This window comes from Protopterus annectens, chromosome 15.part0 (assembly GCF_019279795.1).
Source record: "Protopterus annectens isolate FY-2018-M chromosome 15.part0, PAN1.0, whole genome shotgun sequence".
Lineage (NCBI taxonomy): Eukaryota > Metazoa > Chordata > Ceratodontiformes > Protopteridae > Protopterus > Protopterus annectens.
Window position 1 is genome coordinate 539,277,527 of NC_056749.1, and position 18,799 is coordinate 539,296,325.

The window sequence follows — 18,799 nt, forward strand, 5'->3', positions numbered from 1 at the left end:
ACAAACCAAATTAAAATTCAGCAGCCACCAACCAACATGCTAGGAAAACTGAAGCTGTCCATAATTTTCTGTTCTTTTAGTGGACATTATTACTTTTCACTGATAAAGACTATTAATTAAAACTAAGAAATACAAGGATACTAATCTTAACCATGGATGGGCACACAGTTTCTGTGACAAGTCTGACAACTATCAAATTTGACTGACAATGTTTTTTATATGGATAACAACTGAAAGCATCTAAAGAAATCTCTGAGATGGGCAAACTACAGGTACTTCATCTATACATGAGGCAACATCTATACATGAGGCAACAGCAGCCCTGAAGTGCTAAACGTTAATTATCTAGATGCTTGCAAAGTTATAAAAACAGTTAAATTACTATTGGAAGTTCTTATTTTCTAAGCAAACGTCATGGTTTTTATTGTACAATATAAAAATTAAAAAAATGACTAAAATGTATCAAGAATTTTCCCTATAAAAACAGCAACTTAATCTACAAAAGGAATTACTCTTCATTCACTCATGTTCAGGTGTACCAGTGGAGAAAATGCCCCAAATGCTCCTGCATGTGACTAAAATTTCTCACAAAACAATGGATTGCATACACCAATCCAGATTAGAAAAATCATAAAAACTTGTCTTAACCATGACAGAATTAATACATTGTGGGAAAAACACGCTCACTAATACTTCCCTTTTTATAAGATTACTCATGCTTCTGAACAGTTCAGTAAGATTCTGGAATAACAAACTCAAACTCAGAACGGTTTTCTGTGGAATTATGTCTATAAACTGCCTGGTTTCCCTGCTGAATGAAGATGTCATCCCAAGACAGCTGTTTGTCTGGAACACTAGGTTGTGGTTGCTCCACTGTAACTGCATTCTTGTCATCCTGAATATGGTATACAGCTTCAGCGTCATTTTCCACAGGAGCCCTGAATGAATCATCTGTAACATAAGAATACTGTCTAATCTGCAAGGTCTTACATGGATGCAAACGGTAAAGTTTGTTATCTCCAGTAGGGTCCTGACTATGCGCAGATCTAATGTGTGAAGCCATAACCTGATAATTGATAAATGACTCATTGCAGGTTAAGCACTGATACCTACGTTCACCTGTATGATGAATTTCATGCTTTGTGCGATACTCTGCAAGAGGAAACACTCGGTCACAGTAATGGCAAGGATACTTTTTTTCCCAGGAATGAACATTGAAATGCCTCTTCAAACTGGTCAAACATACATAAGACCGCTTACACACAACACAGATGTAATAAACACGTCCATCAACCACAAGCTCATAATGGTCATCATGTTTTAATTTTAATCGTTTTCTGGTAGGAGAGTCAGCAGAATTTCTTGAGGTATCTTGTTCATCAGGGTCATCTTTGACTGGAATTACTATATCATATGTATTTTCACCAATATTTGCATAGACTTTGCAACTTGTAGACAACGCTCCTATTTCACTACCTTTATCCAAAGTAATTACTTTTTTCCCATCCATTGCCTGTTTTGCATCAGATGCTTCCACAGAGTTACTGCCAACACCAGAGATTCTGATTTTAAATTCTCCTGGATGAGAAGAGTGCTGCAAGAATGTTATCTTTGGCTTCTTTTGAATCCTTACTCTACCAGGCAGTGAATGACTTTGGGGGACTTTCTGCTGACTTGAAGAGTTACTTAATAAAACTGGAGTGGATGCAAGACTGCTAGAAGCCCCAACTAAAGAAGGTGACAAATGGTTACTATTAGGTGGATGTGGACTTTGCATTACTGTATTGAGGTTACCAGGCAAAACTGAATGATTAACTGGGGTAGTAGTATTAGTATACAAAATGGATTGTGATAAAGTCTGTTCTTGTAAAATACTACTGGAAGAACTAGGACAAGGTTCAGTGTTGTTTATCTGACAAGAACTTGACTGGTTAAAGTCTGGGGTTGTTTGTTTCTGAACTCCTAACACATTTAATGAACTATGCTGGACAAAACCATTGGAGCTTTGGCAAACTTGCAAAGGAGGATTTGTCAGACCTGTGCTGACTACTTTCTTCTCAAAATCTTCAGCTGAATTTGGAGTGGAAAGGGTTTCCAACATTGTATTACTAGCAGCAAGGGAAGAGTGCTTGGTCGGTGTAAGTTCTGAACAAAAAATTACATCATCATCATCACTGTCCTCACAGTCATGTGAATTGCTGCTTTGTTTAGAATTTTTGAAACCGTTCCCAGACAAGGAAAAGGCATCTGTTATAATAGGCATCTCTTCAGCACTGACTTGAGAAATTACATTTTTTGTATCCTGGCCGGCAGAAGCTTTGCTCGTGTCTGGACTGCTGCCCTCTGGCTTTGAAGTTAATGGTTCAGATGTATCTTTTCCTTCCCTAGCCATGCTTTTCACTTGTGACAGGGGAACTCCCAAGTCAGCTATAAATCTGACACCCAGCAACTGCCCTGCCTTGATTAATTCCTCCAGCAAATCTGCCTTCACACGCACAAGTTTTGAACTATAAATATAACCAAGTATTTCTGCAAAGATCTCTGCTCTTACGAAGTTTAGCTCCACGACCTGCCCTGCTACAGAGAAAAGTTGATGGAAGTATGTGCTAGATGCAGACAGAACACTCCTATGTGCCCGAAACTTTTTGTCCTCCACAATAAGGGTGATGTCACAGAATAATCCAAGGGCACGCTGTTCATTTAAAGCTTTTAGCAATATTCCTGCATGCTGGGTATCTGTAGCAGAAATCAGTTTTTTGCTTTCCATTCCTGAAAATAAAGCAAAAAAAAAAAAAAAAACAGTTGATGATACACTAAAGGAATGGTGCACAGCTGTCATCAATATGAAGTCAGAGACAAAACATAATCGTAAGGCCAGTCACATCTTTAAACTATCAACACTGCAATAGTTCAGAACATGCTCAGCGTGCTGTCAAACTAAAAGAACCAGATGTATGAAACGTACATGCAACAGCTAATTAACTTTGTACCCAATGTGTACATTAAAAGCAGCATTCCACATGATGAAAACAGATACAAGAACAAATGTCGGCTCTTTGCTAGTTCAATCAAGACAATGACAAAGTACAAATTAGAATATTAGCACTGTTTCACAGATACCTAAAGTTTCTGACAGTGCAAGGAGTACTCGGGTTTCTTTTGTTGGGTAACATACCAATAAAGTCTTATGATGCACCCTAACACTTGCTACACTACCAATATGGGACTTCTAAACTGCATGCAAAAACAAGAAACAATCCCCCCCCCCCCCCAAACACACCTTACAGGTGAACTAGCATTCCACCAAATTGTTCATACGTGGGCACAGTGATTAAGTGCCTCCTGATAAATTGGTCCCCTAACCAGGATTAGCTTCTCTGTATTGCACCCATTGAGTAACGGGATGGGCTCCTCCACTTCAATGACCATTCACTGGAAAAACAGGGTAACCTGAAAATGGATGAATGAATACAGAAGCCAGCCTGACATTACTTTTTTAGCCAAAGTTGCTACTTTTCATGCTCGCAGTCTCTTTTTATTCAATGTCCTGCTTCCACAGACTTAAAACTGCATGCTCTGAATCCCACTATTGAAACCGTGGCTCTTAAGGTAAGTTCCAGTAGATTTTTTTCCTAAAGATAATATTTTGGCTTAAATTTACACTCCTATAGAGAGTTCTATAATTATTTACATGTTACACAAGCATGTGTTATCTTTTCTTGCTTTTGTAAGCTAAAGTTCACATCTGACAGAATTGGGAAGGGGAGAGGTCACATACAAGAGCAAGAAAATTCATCACTCTTATTAAACAGAAGAAAAATTCTACCCAGGAGATAGGAAATAAAAACGTTATTTACAAAAGTATGAAAAGTAGTCTGGGAACCAGATGTCTGGGTAGGGAGAGTACAACTGGGCAGCCTTCTTTGGGGGAAATGGCTGCAGAATGACAATAACTGAAATGTGCAATTAGCTGCAGCATAAATGGCCCCAGGGAGAAGACCTGCAGTAATTGCAGCCTGTCAGATTTCTTTGCATCATAACACTGGTTCTTTTCTTGAACAGTAAATTGAAAAAAATCACTGTAAAGTATGGTTACTTCTTTGTCAATGCATTAGGTTGTTATGACAGCAGAGGTTCTGCCACCATACTTCTTGACCTTACAGGGAAACAAGAGGTACAACTAGTGACTGGTACCTCTGACACCAGAGACAAATCAGTTAATTAAGCAGACAAAAGTTTGTTTGTGTGTGTGTGTGTCTGTAGGAGAAGCTACGCAAACAATAGCTTAGACACAGACATTCTAAATCAACAGTGACATGACAGCACTCAGGAAACAGGTGAGTATTCAAGTTTTGCATCTGATATCAACAGACTGCAGGGCACAGTCTCCAGAAGAACAGACCTCCTGGCCGCGAAGAACTACAGGATCACCCCTTTGACAATCTCAGGTCTGAAAGAAATTTGTGAATAGGAAACCAAATTTTAGCTTGTAGTGCCTTTCAAAGGTATGCACAAGTTATCAGTTACAGAAATGTAGGCTTGTGGGGTAAAGATCTTAGGATGGCTCATTATGAGATATGTTGATGGTCTTGCCATGTTTGTTGTGGCAGAATAAAATGCAGTTCAGAGCCATTTAAAAAAAATGCTAGGTCACTTTACAAGGAAAAGTAACAAAAAGCGGATGCTCTTTCTTCACAGAAGCAGTTCTGAAAGTACATCTCAAATGTAATGGAGGTTCTCTCTGAATGAAGTAATGGGAAGGAAGACAGCAGACAGGTGGATAAGATTAAAAAACTGAGAAAGAATAGTTGTGTAAAATCTTACCATAACCATAGATGTCCCTCTTTTCCATGTTGCATTATTCTGTACTCTTTTACTCTTACTACCCTAACGTCTGACCAGTATTCAAAAGTTTGAAATCAGTGCCAAGTGTGTGGGACGTCTGACGTGGCTAGATGGCAGATGGGTCATAAAAGTGACGTCTGCACGCACCACACCTCAGAACTGAGCACCTCAGTCCCAGGCCAAACTGTGTAAGCTCAGTGCCATCCAAGATCAGCCAAAAAGTGAACAGGGAGGAAAGGAATACTGCAACACGGAAGAGGACCTCTGTGGTTATGGTAACATTTTACACAACTATTTGATATCCTTCTCTTCCCATGTTGCAGTGTTCTGTACTCTTGGGTGAGCGCCAAAGCTCACTGTGAGGTAGAGGGTGGCGGCTGGGAAGAATTCTCCAGGGATCCATGGAGGACTGCCCCAGCACATCCAGCCCTGGATCTAAAAATGTGATCTAACTTGTAATGCTTTGTGAATGTGTGGATAGATGTCCATGTAGCTGCCTCTCAAATGGTGGCAATGTGTATCCTTCAAAGAAGGCTCCTGATGAAGTCACAGCCCTAGTGAAGTGTGCTTTAACCTTAGACCCCAAAGATTTTCCAAAGTATGCATAGTTGAAGGCAATTCCCCTTGAAATCTAGGCAGAAACTGTCTGTTTAGTTATAGCCTTCCCCAGAGCCCTGGTGTGAAAGGAGACAAACAACTGGTCAGATTTTCTGATAGCTTTAGTCTTGTTTAAGTAGAACCTGAGCTGTCTGTCCACATCAAGGGAGTGTAAGACACTCTCACTGTCACTCTGAGGGTGACAAACAAGGTGGGGAAGTGAATAGCTTGGTTTAAGGAAAGCTCTTTGACCACCTTGGGCATGAAGGAAGGATTTATCCCAAGGGTTATTCTGTCTTTGTGGAAGATGAGGAAAGGGGGAATTGCCATGAGAGCTTGCAACTCAGGCACTATTCTAACCGAAGTCAAAGCCACTAGGAGTACTGTTTTACATCTGCAGTATTTCAGAGAAGCCTTACAGCCTGGTTCAAAAGGGGGGGGGGGTAGTGTGAACTTCTCCAAGACATAATTCAGGTCCCAGGGAGGGGGAATAGGTTTCCTGGAGGTCCTGACGTGTAGCACTCCCTTTAGGAATAACTTTGCCGGCAATCTGGAAGCCAAAGGGGGTTAAAGAGGGAGACAGGCTGAAATTGCAGCCAGGTGAGCCTTGATGGAGCAGTATGCTAACTCTGTTTGTAGATGTTCACACAGGTAGGACAGTACCAGAGGGCCATCCCCTTGAAAGGGGTCCAACTGTCTTTGAAGACACAAGTCATACAATCTTTTGCATTTAGATATACAATATCTCCTAGTAATAGGTTTCCTTGCCTGCTGCAGGACTGTGAGCACGTCCTCATTATGTGTGTCTGTAAGGGATCAAAATTCTATCACTCACAGGGTGAGGTGTAGAGATTGCCAGTGTGGATGTATTAGAGCTCCATTGTCCTGTGTGAGAAGGTCCACTCTGTGGGGTAAATTGTGGTGACTGCCCTTGGCTAAATGCAGGAGGAGGGGGGGGGGCAGTGCTGTTTTGGCCAAAAGGGGGTCACCAACAAGATTTTTGGTCTGTTCTGCTGAATTTTCAGAAGGGCTTTTTGAAGTGGGAAGGGGAGGAGGGAATGCATAAAGAAACATCCCCTTCCAGAAGATTGAAAAGGCATCCTTTGCCCTTGCCAGAGGGCTGGGCAGCCTGGTGGAAAAGGCTGGAAGTTGTCTGTTCATGGGGGAGGCAAACAGGGCTATATGAGGTGTACCCCATCTGTGGACCATGTCCAAGAAAACATCCCTGTGGAGCATCCATTTGTGGGACTGTGACATGGACTTGCTTAAGGTGTCTGCCTGAGAATTCTGTTCTGAAGGGATGTACACTGCTTGAAGTGTGACTCCCTGTTTTATGGCCAGCTCACACACTAGAAAAGCTAGCCTGCATAGCAAATATGATTTCATTCCCCTCTGCTTGTTGACATACCATATCACTGTGGTGTGGTCTGTGAACAGTTTCAGTGGGCCTTGTTTCAGTGAAGGCTGAAAAGCCTTCAGGACCAAAAGTATTGCTCTCATCTCTCTGACACTGATATGCTCCTGTTTTTCCACATACCCTGGACCCTTAGTGAGCCCATGGTTGCTCCCCAACCCAGATCGGAGGCATCTGTGTACATTTCCTGCACTAGCAGTGGTACTTGAAGGGGTAGGTCTGGGTTGTTGCTCACCTGATTCAGCCACCATCGAATCTCTTCCTTGAGCCAAGGTAAGAAGGGGATTTTGAATTCCAGAGGATGAGTGCTGAGTCCATATGGATCTTAGATCGCACTGTAGCTTTCTCATGCGAAATCTTGCCAATGGTAGCATGGGAATGGTCAAGACCATGTGGCCCAGAAGCCTTAGGTACTGCCTGGTAGTCAATCTATGGCCTGAAGGACAAAGAGCAGGTACTGCCTTAAGTTTTCCACCTTTTGGGGAGGTAGGAAGGCCTTCATGATATTCATCTGGATTCTGCACCCCAAGAAGACAAGGTCTTGATGGGGGGGTCAGGTTGAACTTGGGGTAATTTATCTTGAACTCAGTGCCTGCAGGAGGGAGAGAGAGGTCTGAAGATGGAGAAGGAGGGATTCTTTGCATGTCTGACTGAATAAACAGATCATCTAAATAAAGGAAAATTTGAATCCCTTGGGTGCTGCAGAATACCACGATGGGTGCCAGGCACTTGGGGAAGAAGACCCTTGGTGCTGTGGAAAGACCGAAGGGCAAGGCTGAGAATTGATAATGTGAGAAGGCCACAGAGAATCTAGGGTATCTCCTGAAACTAGGTCTGATGGGGATGTGAAGGTAGGCATCCTTGATGTCCAGGGTAGCCATGAACTTCTGAGGTAAGATCAGAGGGAAAAGTGTTTGCAAGGTGAGCATTCGAAAGCTGGGCACTTGCAGGAAAAGATTTAGGCAGGAGAGATCTATGATTTGTCTCCAGGGCCCATCTTTCCTTGGGACTAGAAAGAGCCTGGAATAGAATCCTTTTCCCTGAAGGTGGGACAGGTTGAATAATACCTTGTGCAATGAGGCTGTCTAGAACTGGTTGAAAAAGAGATAACTGTACTTTGGGGGGCTGGGGAATACCTCTCCAAGACGGGGTAGTGATCCAGGTCATGAAATAGCCTTTTTCTAATATGGATAGGACCTATTTGTCTGTAATGATGTTTTTTTTTCACACAGGGAAACAGTGAGAGAGCCTTAATGACAGGGGAATGGAAAGTACAGTTTTGTACCTACCATAAATGTAGATGGTCGAGTGTACACCCTGCTGCAGTCATCACACTTGGGTTATCCTGTCGTCAGTCGGCCAGAATTCCAAAGTCTCTGTCCGGCATCGGTTGCTGTCGCTTCTTCCCTGATGTCAGTGCGCCAGGGGTATATATAATGCCTCCGACGCCATTTTCTTCAGTTTTTCTTGCCCCAGATGTCAGGTGCCCCCAAAAAGGTGGTCAGTAATTAGTACCAAATTAAGTAATTTTTGCACAAACACAAAATCCCTCCAGCTATAAGCAAATACATCAGGAAGGTATTGTAGAGATTTAGCCAGTTAGATCAGAGGGGATGGAGGGAGAGAGGGTAACCTGGACTGCAGCAGGGTGTACACTCGAACATCTACATTTATGGTAGGTACAAAACTGTACTATGTTCATCGTGTTACCCTGGCTGCAGTCATCACACTTGGGTAGAATCCCAAAGCTAAGGATGGGTGGAGGAGTTATAGAGGGTTAGAGGAGGCTAGAAGGCCCTGCAGAACTGCAGTGGCGAAGCCAGCTCTAGTCTTAGAGTAAAGTGGTAAGTGATAGTGTTTGGTAAAGGTGTGTACTGAACTCCAAGTTGCAGCTTCCAAAATCTCCTTGGTTGGAACCCCCCTGAGGAAGGCTGTCGATGTAGCTGTTGCCCTGGTAGAGTGGGGCCTAATGGTAGCAGGAACTGGTTTTCCATGATGGGTATAGCAAAAACGAATGCAATGTCCTATCCATTTAGAAATGGTTTGTTTTGATATAGCCTTCCCTTGTGAAGCTGTAGCATAGGATACAAAGAGCTGGTCAGATTTTCTGAAAGCCTTAGTTTTATCCAAGTAGTAACGAATTTGCCTGTGAATGTCCAAGGAATGCAGGAGTTTTTCTCCTTTGTTCTGTGGATCAGGGAAGAAGGTGGGTAAGTGGATGGTTTGATTTAAAGCCACACTGGAAACCACCTTAGGCATGAAGGAAGGATTAGTTCGTAGAGAAACTCTGTCTTGATGGAAAATGAGGAAAGTGCCTGCAGCTCTAAGACTCTTCTAGCTGAAGTTATTGCTAGCAGCAGGGCAGTCTTCCATGATAGAAACTGTAGATCTGCAGAGAAAGTTGGTTCAAAGGGAGGTAGTGTAAGTTTTTCCAGAACAAAATTGAGGTCCCATGTTAGTGTAGGTGCTCTCCTGGGGGGCCTAATGTTTTTTGCCCCTCTGAGGAACTGCCTTAGAAGTGGATGCGAAAATAAGGGTGGATCCGTATTGTAGTGGGCTGAAATAGCTGATGCATGGATTTTAATGGAAGAAAAAGAAAGTCCCCTTTGTGCAACATCTCAGTTAAATACTGTAGAATCTGAGGCATGTGAGGCTGAAGAGTGTTTTGGCCTTTAGCTTGGTTCCAGGCACAAAACCTTTTCCATTTGTCCGAATAAGCCTTCCTGGTGCTGGGACTCCTAGCTTCTAGAATAACATCCATAACTGCTTGGGAAAGAGGAGCTGGCTGGATGCTTAGGTGATTTGCCATGCAGCCAGATTTAAGGTTTTGAGCTGGCTGTGAAGAATCTGATTGTTTTGCTGTGTGTGCAAATGGGCAATTTGTGGTAAAATCCAAGGTGGGCCCTGGGCCACATTCCTCAGCAGTGGGTACCAGTGCTGGCGTGGCCAGTCTGGGGCTATGATTATCAGTCGTGGTCTCTCCTTTCTGACTTTCAGAAGCACCTTTGTGAGGAGAGGCAATGGAGGGAAGGCATATACTGTCAGGTTTTTCCAACTGAATGATAGTGCGTCCACTTTCCAAGCTTGATGATGAAGTGTCCTTGTACAAAATTTTGTTAGTTGATAGTTTTGAGGACTGGCAAACAGGTCTATGTCTGGAAGGCCCCATTTTTGAGTTATCATTGCAAATACTTGTGGATCCAGTTTCCACTTGTGGGGATCCATGATGTTTCTGCTGAGGTCGTCTGTCAATGTGTTCTTTTTTCCTGGCAGAAATTGAGCATGTAACTGAACTTGGTAAGCCAGAGCTGTTTTCCAGAAGGTCATTGCTTGCCTGCATAGAGGGTAGGAGTGTGTACCCCCTTGTTTGTTTATGTACCACATTACTGTGGTGTTGCCCGTCCTTATTGTAAGTTGTCCTGGATGTAATAGATTCTTGAAGGCTGTCAGAGCATTCTGTACAGCTAGCATCTCTTTTTGATTGATGTGCAGATTCCTTTGATCTGCAGTCCATACGCCTTGAACGCACTGTCCTGCCATGTGTGCCCCCCAGGCGTAGTCCGATGCATCTGTTGTCATACTTTGCCTGGCTGGGGGCAAGGTGAAAGGCTGACCCTTGTTGAGGTGACATGCCTGTGACCACCATAGAAACTCCTGTTGTAGGCAGGGAATGAGAGATATCATTGTGTCCAAGCTGTGGCTGTGTTGAGACCATACGCTTTTTAGGTACCACTGTAATTTCCTCATATGCAGCTTTGCAAATGGTATTAGTAGTATGCAAGATGCCATGAAGCCCAAGGCCTGCAGAATTTTTCTTGCAGGTAGTTGGGTCTTTGTTGCCATTGTTTTGAAATATTGAGTCAGTTGTAGTTGTTTGTCTGGCATCAGATAAGCCTTCTGGGCCATTGTATTCAAGCTGGCACCCAGGAATGTCATATTTTGTGAAGACCCTGGGCACAGTAGATAAGCCAAAGAGCAGTGCGGAGAATTGGTAATGGGTTGAACCTGCAAAGAAACTGAGGTATCTTCTGCAACTTTGTCTGATAGGGATATGCAGGTATGCCTCCTTGAGGTCCAACGTTACTAGCCATGCTTTCTTGCCCAACATGGGAAGAAGCTGCTGTAGTGTTAGCATCTTGAATTTGGGTACTTGTAAGAAGGTGTTTAGAATTGAAAGGTCCAGAATTGGTCTCCAGGCATTGTCCTTTCTGGGAACCAGAAAGAGTCTTGAGTAAAATCCTTGGCCTTGCTCTCGAGAAGGTACCAGTTGAATGTCTCTCATGTCCATGAGAGCTGTAATTTGTTTTTGTGCCTCTGCCCATTGATTTTGTGGCAGGTTTGGCATTCCTCTTTTCATTGGCAAGGTGTAAAAATGGAATCTGTATCCTCGTGAAATTATGTCTAGGACCCATTTGTCCTTTGTGACAATGTGCCAGTTGTCTGAAAAAAGTGTGAGTTTTCCTCCCAAGGGGGCTGCCAAGAGAGTGTTGCTTGGCCAGATGAGGTGCAAGTCATTGAGTTTGCCTTCTGGTAGTTTGGGACCTGTCTTCTCCTCCCTTCTGTGTTGCAGTGCCCCATTGTCGAGGTTTATACTGGGCTTGTGGTTGCCCTCTGCCTCTTGGACGTCTGTATTTACCCCTCTGTGGTCTGTCAGAAGCTTGAAAGGACCAATTTTTTGTTGGCCAATTTCTGCTGAAGCGAGGGGGCTGAACCTGTAGGAAATCTTTGACTGTCTGCATAGATTTTGCCTTATCCTCCATTTTCTTTAAGACTTCTTCTGCTTACACTCCAAAAAGAACATCCTGCTGTAAGGGAGCATCTAGAAGCTTTGCTTTAACATGATCAGGCAGAGTTTGTTCCTTTAACCAAGCATGCCTACGTATAACAGACCCAGTGACAGCTACTCTGCAGGAAGCCTCCAAAGAATCAAACCCATATTGTAAAGTATGTTTGCCCACCTGTTCAGTTGCATGCAACAGATCCTGCATTTCTTTCAATTCAGATTGTTGAGGGAGTGTGCGCATTTTTTGTTTTAACTGAGACATTAGAAATTGCTGATATTTTAGCATGTGAAACTGGCAATTTAGTGCCCGCATAACTAGAGTGGCTGATGTGTAAACCTTTCCCCCCCCCACCTGTCTAGTGCTCTGGAGTCCCTTTCAGAGGGTACAGGATTTTTTGCCATAGAAGCCTTAGCCCCTTTGGGACCCTGGGAGATAGTCTCTGGATCAGCAACAGGGCTTTTATAAAGAAATTTGTGGGAATCAGGCACTCTATAGTATCTGTCAGGTAGTCTCTGGATCAGCAACAGGGCTTTTATAAAGAAATTTGTGGGAATCAGGCACTCTATAGTATCTGTCAGGTTTGGCCGGAGCAGGAGGCAGAGAATCTGGGTTCAAACTGGATTCTAAGTAAACATCATCCACAATGTCTAAAACTGGGGGGGATGGCAAGTGGTCTGTGCTGGGGGAGTAAAAGAAACTCTGAGCCTTTTCTTTGAGTCAGAGTAGTCCTGACCTTCCCAGTGAAAATGTTCCCTCATAGTGTGTAAAGTTTTCCCAAAGGAGTAGTCTTCAGGAGGAGAAGCTGAGGGAATGGAATCCTCAGCATCAGAATCTTCATAAGGGGAAAAGGAGTAGTCTTGGTCCTCAGAGGAGCCTGAGGAAATAGACACTTGTTCAGAGGAGGCATAATCTTCCTCTTGTCTAGGCCTTTAGTCGGGTGGGGGTTGGGAACCCCTGATTAAAGAGATCAAATCTTCAGCCATTTTGAGCATTTATTTCTTAGGCATGGGGCCTTGAACTGGAGACTGAAGTGCAGTCTTTTTTGGTTTAATAGGAGTCTTAGTCTTAGAATACGTTTTTATGGAGAGCTTTGTCGGTCTGAAGACGCCTTCAGAAACCGAAGGTGTTTCTGCAGCACTGACATCTTTTTCAGCAGTGTCGTCGGCAGGGGCTAAACAAAATGGCTGCGTCGGCCTAGTACTCTCCGCCAAAAGCTCCGAAGCGGTCTCGGGTACCTGATCTGCAGTAGTCAGGGGCTGCATCAGAGCCTCACTGAAGACCGGTGAACCGGAGACCAGACCAGCCGAGGCCTCGGAGTCTGGCTTGGGTCTAGGCTGCCTGTCCTTATCCTTGCGTTTTTTGTGCACGCCGGTAGTCGGTTGCTCCGATGGCATAGTGTAGTTAAATTTTCTACCGAAGTAGTGTCATGTGAAATCAAAGCGTCTTTTTATAGTATGCTTATTAAACCCAGCACAAAAATGACAACCAGTGACGTCATGGTCTGGATCTATGCAAGGTATGCAGTAAGAATGAAAATCCTTATGAGGTATTTGCTTCCCACAAGAAATACAATTGTTAACTTTTTCTGACATCGGTCTGAGGCAAGAAAAGTTTCCCCAACGGGGTACTTAGCTTTATTGAAGACATCGGATCTGAAATTCGACTTCGAAAATCTCAGGAGTCGGCCGACCGGCACTTGCGAACTGCTTCTGCTTCGGGCACCGCGCGACAAGAAAGACTGAAGAAAATGGCGTCGGATGCATTATATATACCCCTGGCGCACTGACGTCAGGGAGGAAGTGACAGCAACCGACGCCGGACCAAGACTTTTGGAATTCTGGCCGACTGCGGGACCGCCTGACGACAGGATAACCCAAGTGTGATGACTGCAGCAGGGTAACATGATGAACATCTGGGGGGAGTTTTCAAGACTGGCAGTTAGTCACAGACTACCTGCCCTGTCTTGAAATTGAAGCTTCTAGATGGAAGTTTGTACAGGCCTGGAGGAAGTAGCTTGCTTCCTGGAAGCCTTCCTGGGCCTAGATGGAGGGGTGGGGGTGGGGGGGGGGGCAGAAGACTTCCTGATAAACTGAGTTTTGGATAGGTATGGAATTTGGGTATAGGAGACACGAACAGGTGCTTATGGTCCTGTAGCACTTTCCCTTTTTGTTGCAAAGTTTTGAATAAATCTGCTGCTTTAGTCCCAAATACAGCTGAGTTGTCTAAAGGTGCATCTGAAAGTTTTTCCCGGATGTCATCTGGTAGGGGCTGTAACTGTAGCCAGGAATATCTCCTAAGGACAGAAGCTGATGCAGCTGGCATTGCTGAGGCTTCTGCAACTCCGCAGCTACACTTAATAGAGTGCCTAGTGACCTAAAAGTTTAGGGGAAATAAGACTAGACAGTTCAGTTTTGGCAGAAGAGTCTGGAATATCAGACAATTGTTTGCTGGCTTTTTCCAAACGTGCTAGGGCATACTTGGACACATGGGTTTGGTAATTTATCGCCCTGAAAGCTAGGGTGGAAGAGGTGGAGACCTTCTTCCCCAAGTGTTCCATGGCCTTGCTATCTTTGCCAGTAGGCAGGAGGGAAGAGGACGGAAGTAGTTTGGAAGCCTTGTCCGCTGAAAAAGAGATAGTGCCAGGGTCATCAGCAGGACATTTAACCAGAAATTTGGTCCCTTCACGGACTTTGTAGAATCTGCCAGGCCTACAGGGTGCTGGAGGCTGAGAGTCTGGGTTGAGAGATGCCACATTGAATGCATCAAGAAAGGCCGGTAGTACACTGGGGGTATAGCTGAAGGGGCAGGGGAGTCCACCTGAAGGAGTTCATAGTACCTTTTCTGGACTTCTGTCACCTCAGAAGAGTCCCATTTAAAATGCTCCCTCATCTTAGCAATGGTCTCCCCAAAGGTGAGATCCTCAGCTGGGGAGTCTGCTTCAGCAAATTCTTCCTCTGGGGAGGCATAGCCAAGAGGGGAGGGTAACTGTGAGACATAGGAAAGTGAATCCTCTGAAGAAGACTCAGAAGATTCCTCCAATTCCACCTGAGAGGTGTTTATCACTTGGGGCCTAGGGCTCATTACAGCCGGAGCCACTGGGGTAGGTAAGGGAGTAACAAGCCTTAAGGTCATGAAGGCACTGAATGAACTCTGCGAGAAGGCCTGCCAATCAGGCTGGCTTTCTGTATGGAGAGAAGTATGATTTCTCTTCTCCTCCTTTTTCAGAGAAGGCCTAGCGGGCATCTGGGTCAGGGTAGGCCTGGAGTCGCTTAGCAGCATGGTAGGGGGAAGATCCATCCGGGCGACCGGTGCAAGCCAAGGTTCCTCCTCACTGTCGGAAGCAGACGCGTGTGGGACCTCCGAGAATGTGCCTTCCACACCAGGTTCTGCGGCTTCCAGATCAGCACCCGCTTTACCTACATCGGCACCAACTGATCTTTCCTCCAGGCAGACACCGGCCACAGGAGGAATGTCAGGTGGTGGAGGTGCAGCCACAACTTCAGGCCTAGAAATTTTGGCCTTTTTCTTGGGTGGCTCGATGGACCCTCCATACCTAAGGCTAAGCAGGTTAACCGCTGATTATCTAGATATATGCTCAACGCATGCAATCTGCTATGCAGGGGTTTTGGGACGAAGGCTTGACAGATGGGGCAGGCCTGACAGTCATGCATAGGCTCTAGACAAAAGAGGCAGAGCTCGTGGGCGTCTTTATGGGGAATCTGATGGCTGCACTTGCACCTACCCTTCCTGGATGACATGAACCCACAGAAGCATGCAGTGATCCAAAAACAAAATGTCCCCAATGGGGTACTTATCTTAATATTCTTGATCCGACGGCCGGTACTTCAGGAACAGCTGACATTCGACTGGCGGCAGGAAAGTTCTGAGGTCTGGTGTCTGCATAAGTCACTTTTATGGCCCACGTACCTCTAGCTTTGTCAGACGTCCCATGCACCTGGCAGTGACTGCAAGCTTTTGAATACTAGCCGGACATTCAGGTAGCAAGAGGAGGAAATCCCAAGAGTACAGAATACTGCCACATGGGAATAGAAGGACATCAGACTGATCACTTTGAGAAGAAAGAAAATGTTAATATGCTGCAAAAAGGCCTTCCAAAACAAAAAAGTACAATTGCAAGGGCAACCTAGCACAACAGAAGATGTTGGGGTGCACTCACTCTGTTGCAGTGATTACATACTAGATCTTTGTCACAGGCAAAGTCCGATAACTGGCCTGAATCATATACAGTACATCATCCTTGTCCCTCTTTCACACAGGACACACAGTGCCATCTCCTGGATGCTGACACATTGTAAGACATATGAGGTGTCTTGCCCATGCCATCTTCAGTTCTCTTGACACTGCAAAAGGCTGGAGAGTACAGTTGTATTAGGAAGATTTAAAGCAGATTCAGTGTTGCAGAAAACCAATGTTCAGCTTGAACAGGAGTTCTTTTCCCTTCATCCTCCTCTCCTAGTGTAGTCCCTCCCCTATAGATGTCAGTACATCAGTGGTTTAAAGGAGCATTGAGTAGCATCATCTTTGGTTAATTCTTGCTCTAGTAGGTTCAGGAATTGCTCCTTGGAAACAGTGCACAACTCACCCACAGATGACTTATGCAGGTGGGAGACCACAAAGTACAGTTTTGTACCTACCATAAATGTAGATGTCCGATAGGTATGCATCTGCAGTCCTAACATATGGGTTGTCCTGCCTCAGGCAGCCCTTCGCTCGGCCGGATTCCAAAGTCTGGGTCTGGCCTCGGCTGATGTCGCACTTCACCCGACGTCATAGCTGCTGTTTATTGGGTATAAAGGCATCAGCCGACGCCATTTTCCTCAGTGTTTCTTGCCCCAGATGCCAGGTGCCCTCTAGGAAGGCTAAATTTGGATAAATGCAAATAATTCCAAACAGTAAAGAGCAAACAATATATATATATATATATATATATATATATATATATATATATATACACATATACAAACAAATACACCATAATAGTTTCCCCCAGCTAGCTAAAAGAGGGGTAAATACCCTAGGAGTACCACAGAGGGGAAGGAGGGTGGGTAATCCTGACTGCAGATGCATACCTATCGGACATCTACATTTATGGTAGGTACAAAACTGTACTATGTCCTTCAAGGATGCATCTGCAGTCCTAACATATGGGTAGAATACCATAGCCAAACTGGGGGAGGAGGCACTAAGATAAAGATGGTGTAGTTAAGATCCCTTGTAAAACAGCAGTTGCAAAACCTGCTCGGGATCTAGAGTATAAGGGAAGATTATAATGCTTGGCAAATGTATGCACGGAGCTCCAAGTAGCAGCCTCTAAAATGTCTTTGGTAGCCACTCCTCTTAGGAAAGCTGTAGTGGTGGCTGTAGCTCTTGTGGAATGAGGTCTGATATTTTCAGGAGTTGTCTTTCCATGAAAAGAGTAACAAAATCGAATACAATTTCCTATCCATTTTGAGATTGTCTGTTTTGTGATTGCTTTCCCTTGCATTCCTGTTGCATATGCTACCAGAAGCTGGTCAGTTTTTCTGCTGGTCTTAGTTCTGTCCAGATAGCAGTGTAATTGTCTGTGCACGTCCAAGGTATGTAGCAGTCTTTCCCCCCTGTTCTGTGGGTTGGGGAAGAATGTAGGTAAATGAATCGCTTGGTTCAATGCCACTCTGGAGACTACTTTTGGCATAAAGGTAGGGTTAGTTCTCAGAGAGACTCTATCCTGATGGAAGATTAGGAAAGGTTGCACTGCCATTAATGCCTGTAACTCAGATACCCTTCTTGCTGAAGTGATTGCTAGCAGGAAAGCAGTTTTCCAAGACAAGAACTGTAGTTCTGCTGTTGCTGCTGGTTCAAAAGGGGGAAGTGTTAACTTTTCCAGCACAAAGTTGAGATCCCATGTAGGTAAAGGTGGTTTCCTTGGAGATATTACATTTTTGATTCCTCTCAAGAACTGCTTGAGTAACGGATGAGAAAAGACAGGAGGGTCCATGTTGTATTCTGCTGAAATTGCTGATGCATGAATCTTAATGGAGGAGTAAGACAGGCCATTGTGGAACAGTTCTGCTAAGTATTCCAGGATGTGTGCTATGTTCACCAAGGAGACATTTTCTCCTTTGGTTGCACTCCAAATGAGGTATCTTTTCCACTTGGCTGAATAAGTTTTCCTAGTGGAGGGTCTGCGTGCCTCCAAGATAATGTCCTTAACCCTCTGAGATAAATATGGGTTATTTTGTTTTATGCAATATTCCAAGCAGCTAGCTGCAGAGTTTTCAAGTTTGGATGTAGGATCTTGTAGTTGTTCTGTGTTAGAAGCAAGGGACATAGAGGTAGATGCCATGCGCGTGTCCGTGACATGCTTCTCAGTAGTGGGTACCAATGTTGCCTCGGCCAGTCTGGAGCTATCAGGATTATCCTTGGCTGATCCTCTCTGATCTTCATTAGTACTTGGTACATCAACGGAAGAGGTGGGAATGCATATGCTGTCAGGTTTTTCCAGCTGAAGGAAAGGGAGTCCACCCTCCAAGCAAGTGGGTGGTATGCTCTTGTGCAGAATTTCTTCAATTGGTGGTTGTGTGGGGAGGCGAACAGGTCTATTTCTGGCAGTCCCCATTTCTTTGCTATGGCTTTGAATATGTCTGGATGTAGCATCCATTCGTGAGCATCTGTGGTAGTTCTGCTTAAGGTGTCTGCTAGAGAATTTTCTTTTCCTGGTACAAATCTGGCCTGAAGTTGAATGTTGAGATTCAGGGCCACATTCCACAGGTCCATTGCCATCCGGCATAGAGGATATGAGTGTGTACCTCCCTGTTTGTTGATGTACCACATGACTGTGGTATTGTCCGTCCTTATCAGCAGATGACCCTGTTGAAGTAGTGGTCTGAATGCCTGTATCGCATGTTTCACCGCCAGCATCTCCTTTAGATTTATGTGTAGTCCCAGCTGGTCTTGGGTCCATAGGCCTTGTATACATTTGTCCACCATGTGTGCCCCCCAGCCTAGGTCTGAGGCGTCCGTGGTGATGGTCTGGCTTGGATGAGGTTTTTGGAAAGGCAATCCTTTGTTCAACTGACAGGCCTGAGCCCACCACAGTAATTCTTGCTTCAGGCATGGAATTATTGGAATCTGGGCTTCTAGACTGTGCTTGTGTTGA

At 44.5% G+C, this 18,799-nt stretch overlaps 1 protein-coding gene across 1 annotated transcript in view; it reads right to left on the reverse strand.

The window, feature by feature from the left end:
- Positions 1 to 394: 394 nt before the first annotated feature.
- Positions 395 to 18,799, reverse strand: part of ZBTB33 (zinc finger and BTB domain containing 33) — a 452,392-nt gene continuing 433,987 nt past the window's right edge. The window contains exon 3 of the mRNA XM_044057352.1: positions 395 to 2,769. Within this exon, the coding sequence (XP_043913287.1) occupies positions 731 to 2,769 (2,039 nt within the window). The 3' untranslated portion in view covers positions 395 to 730. The remainder of the gene's footprint in view (positions 2,770 to 18,799) is intronic.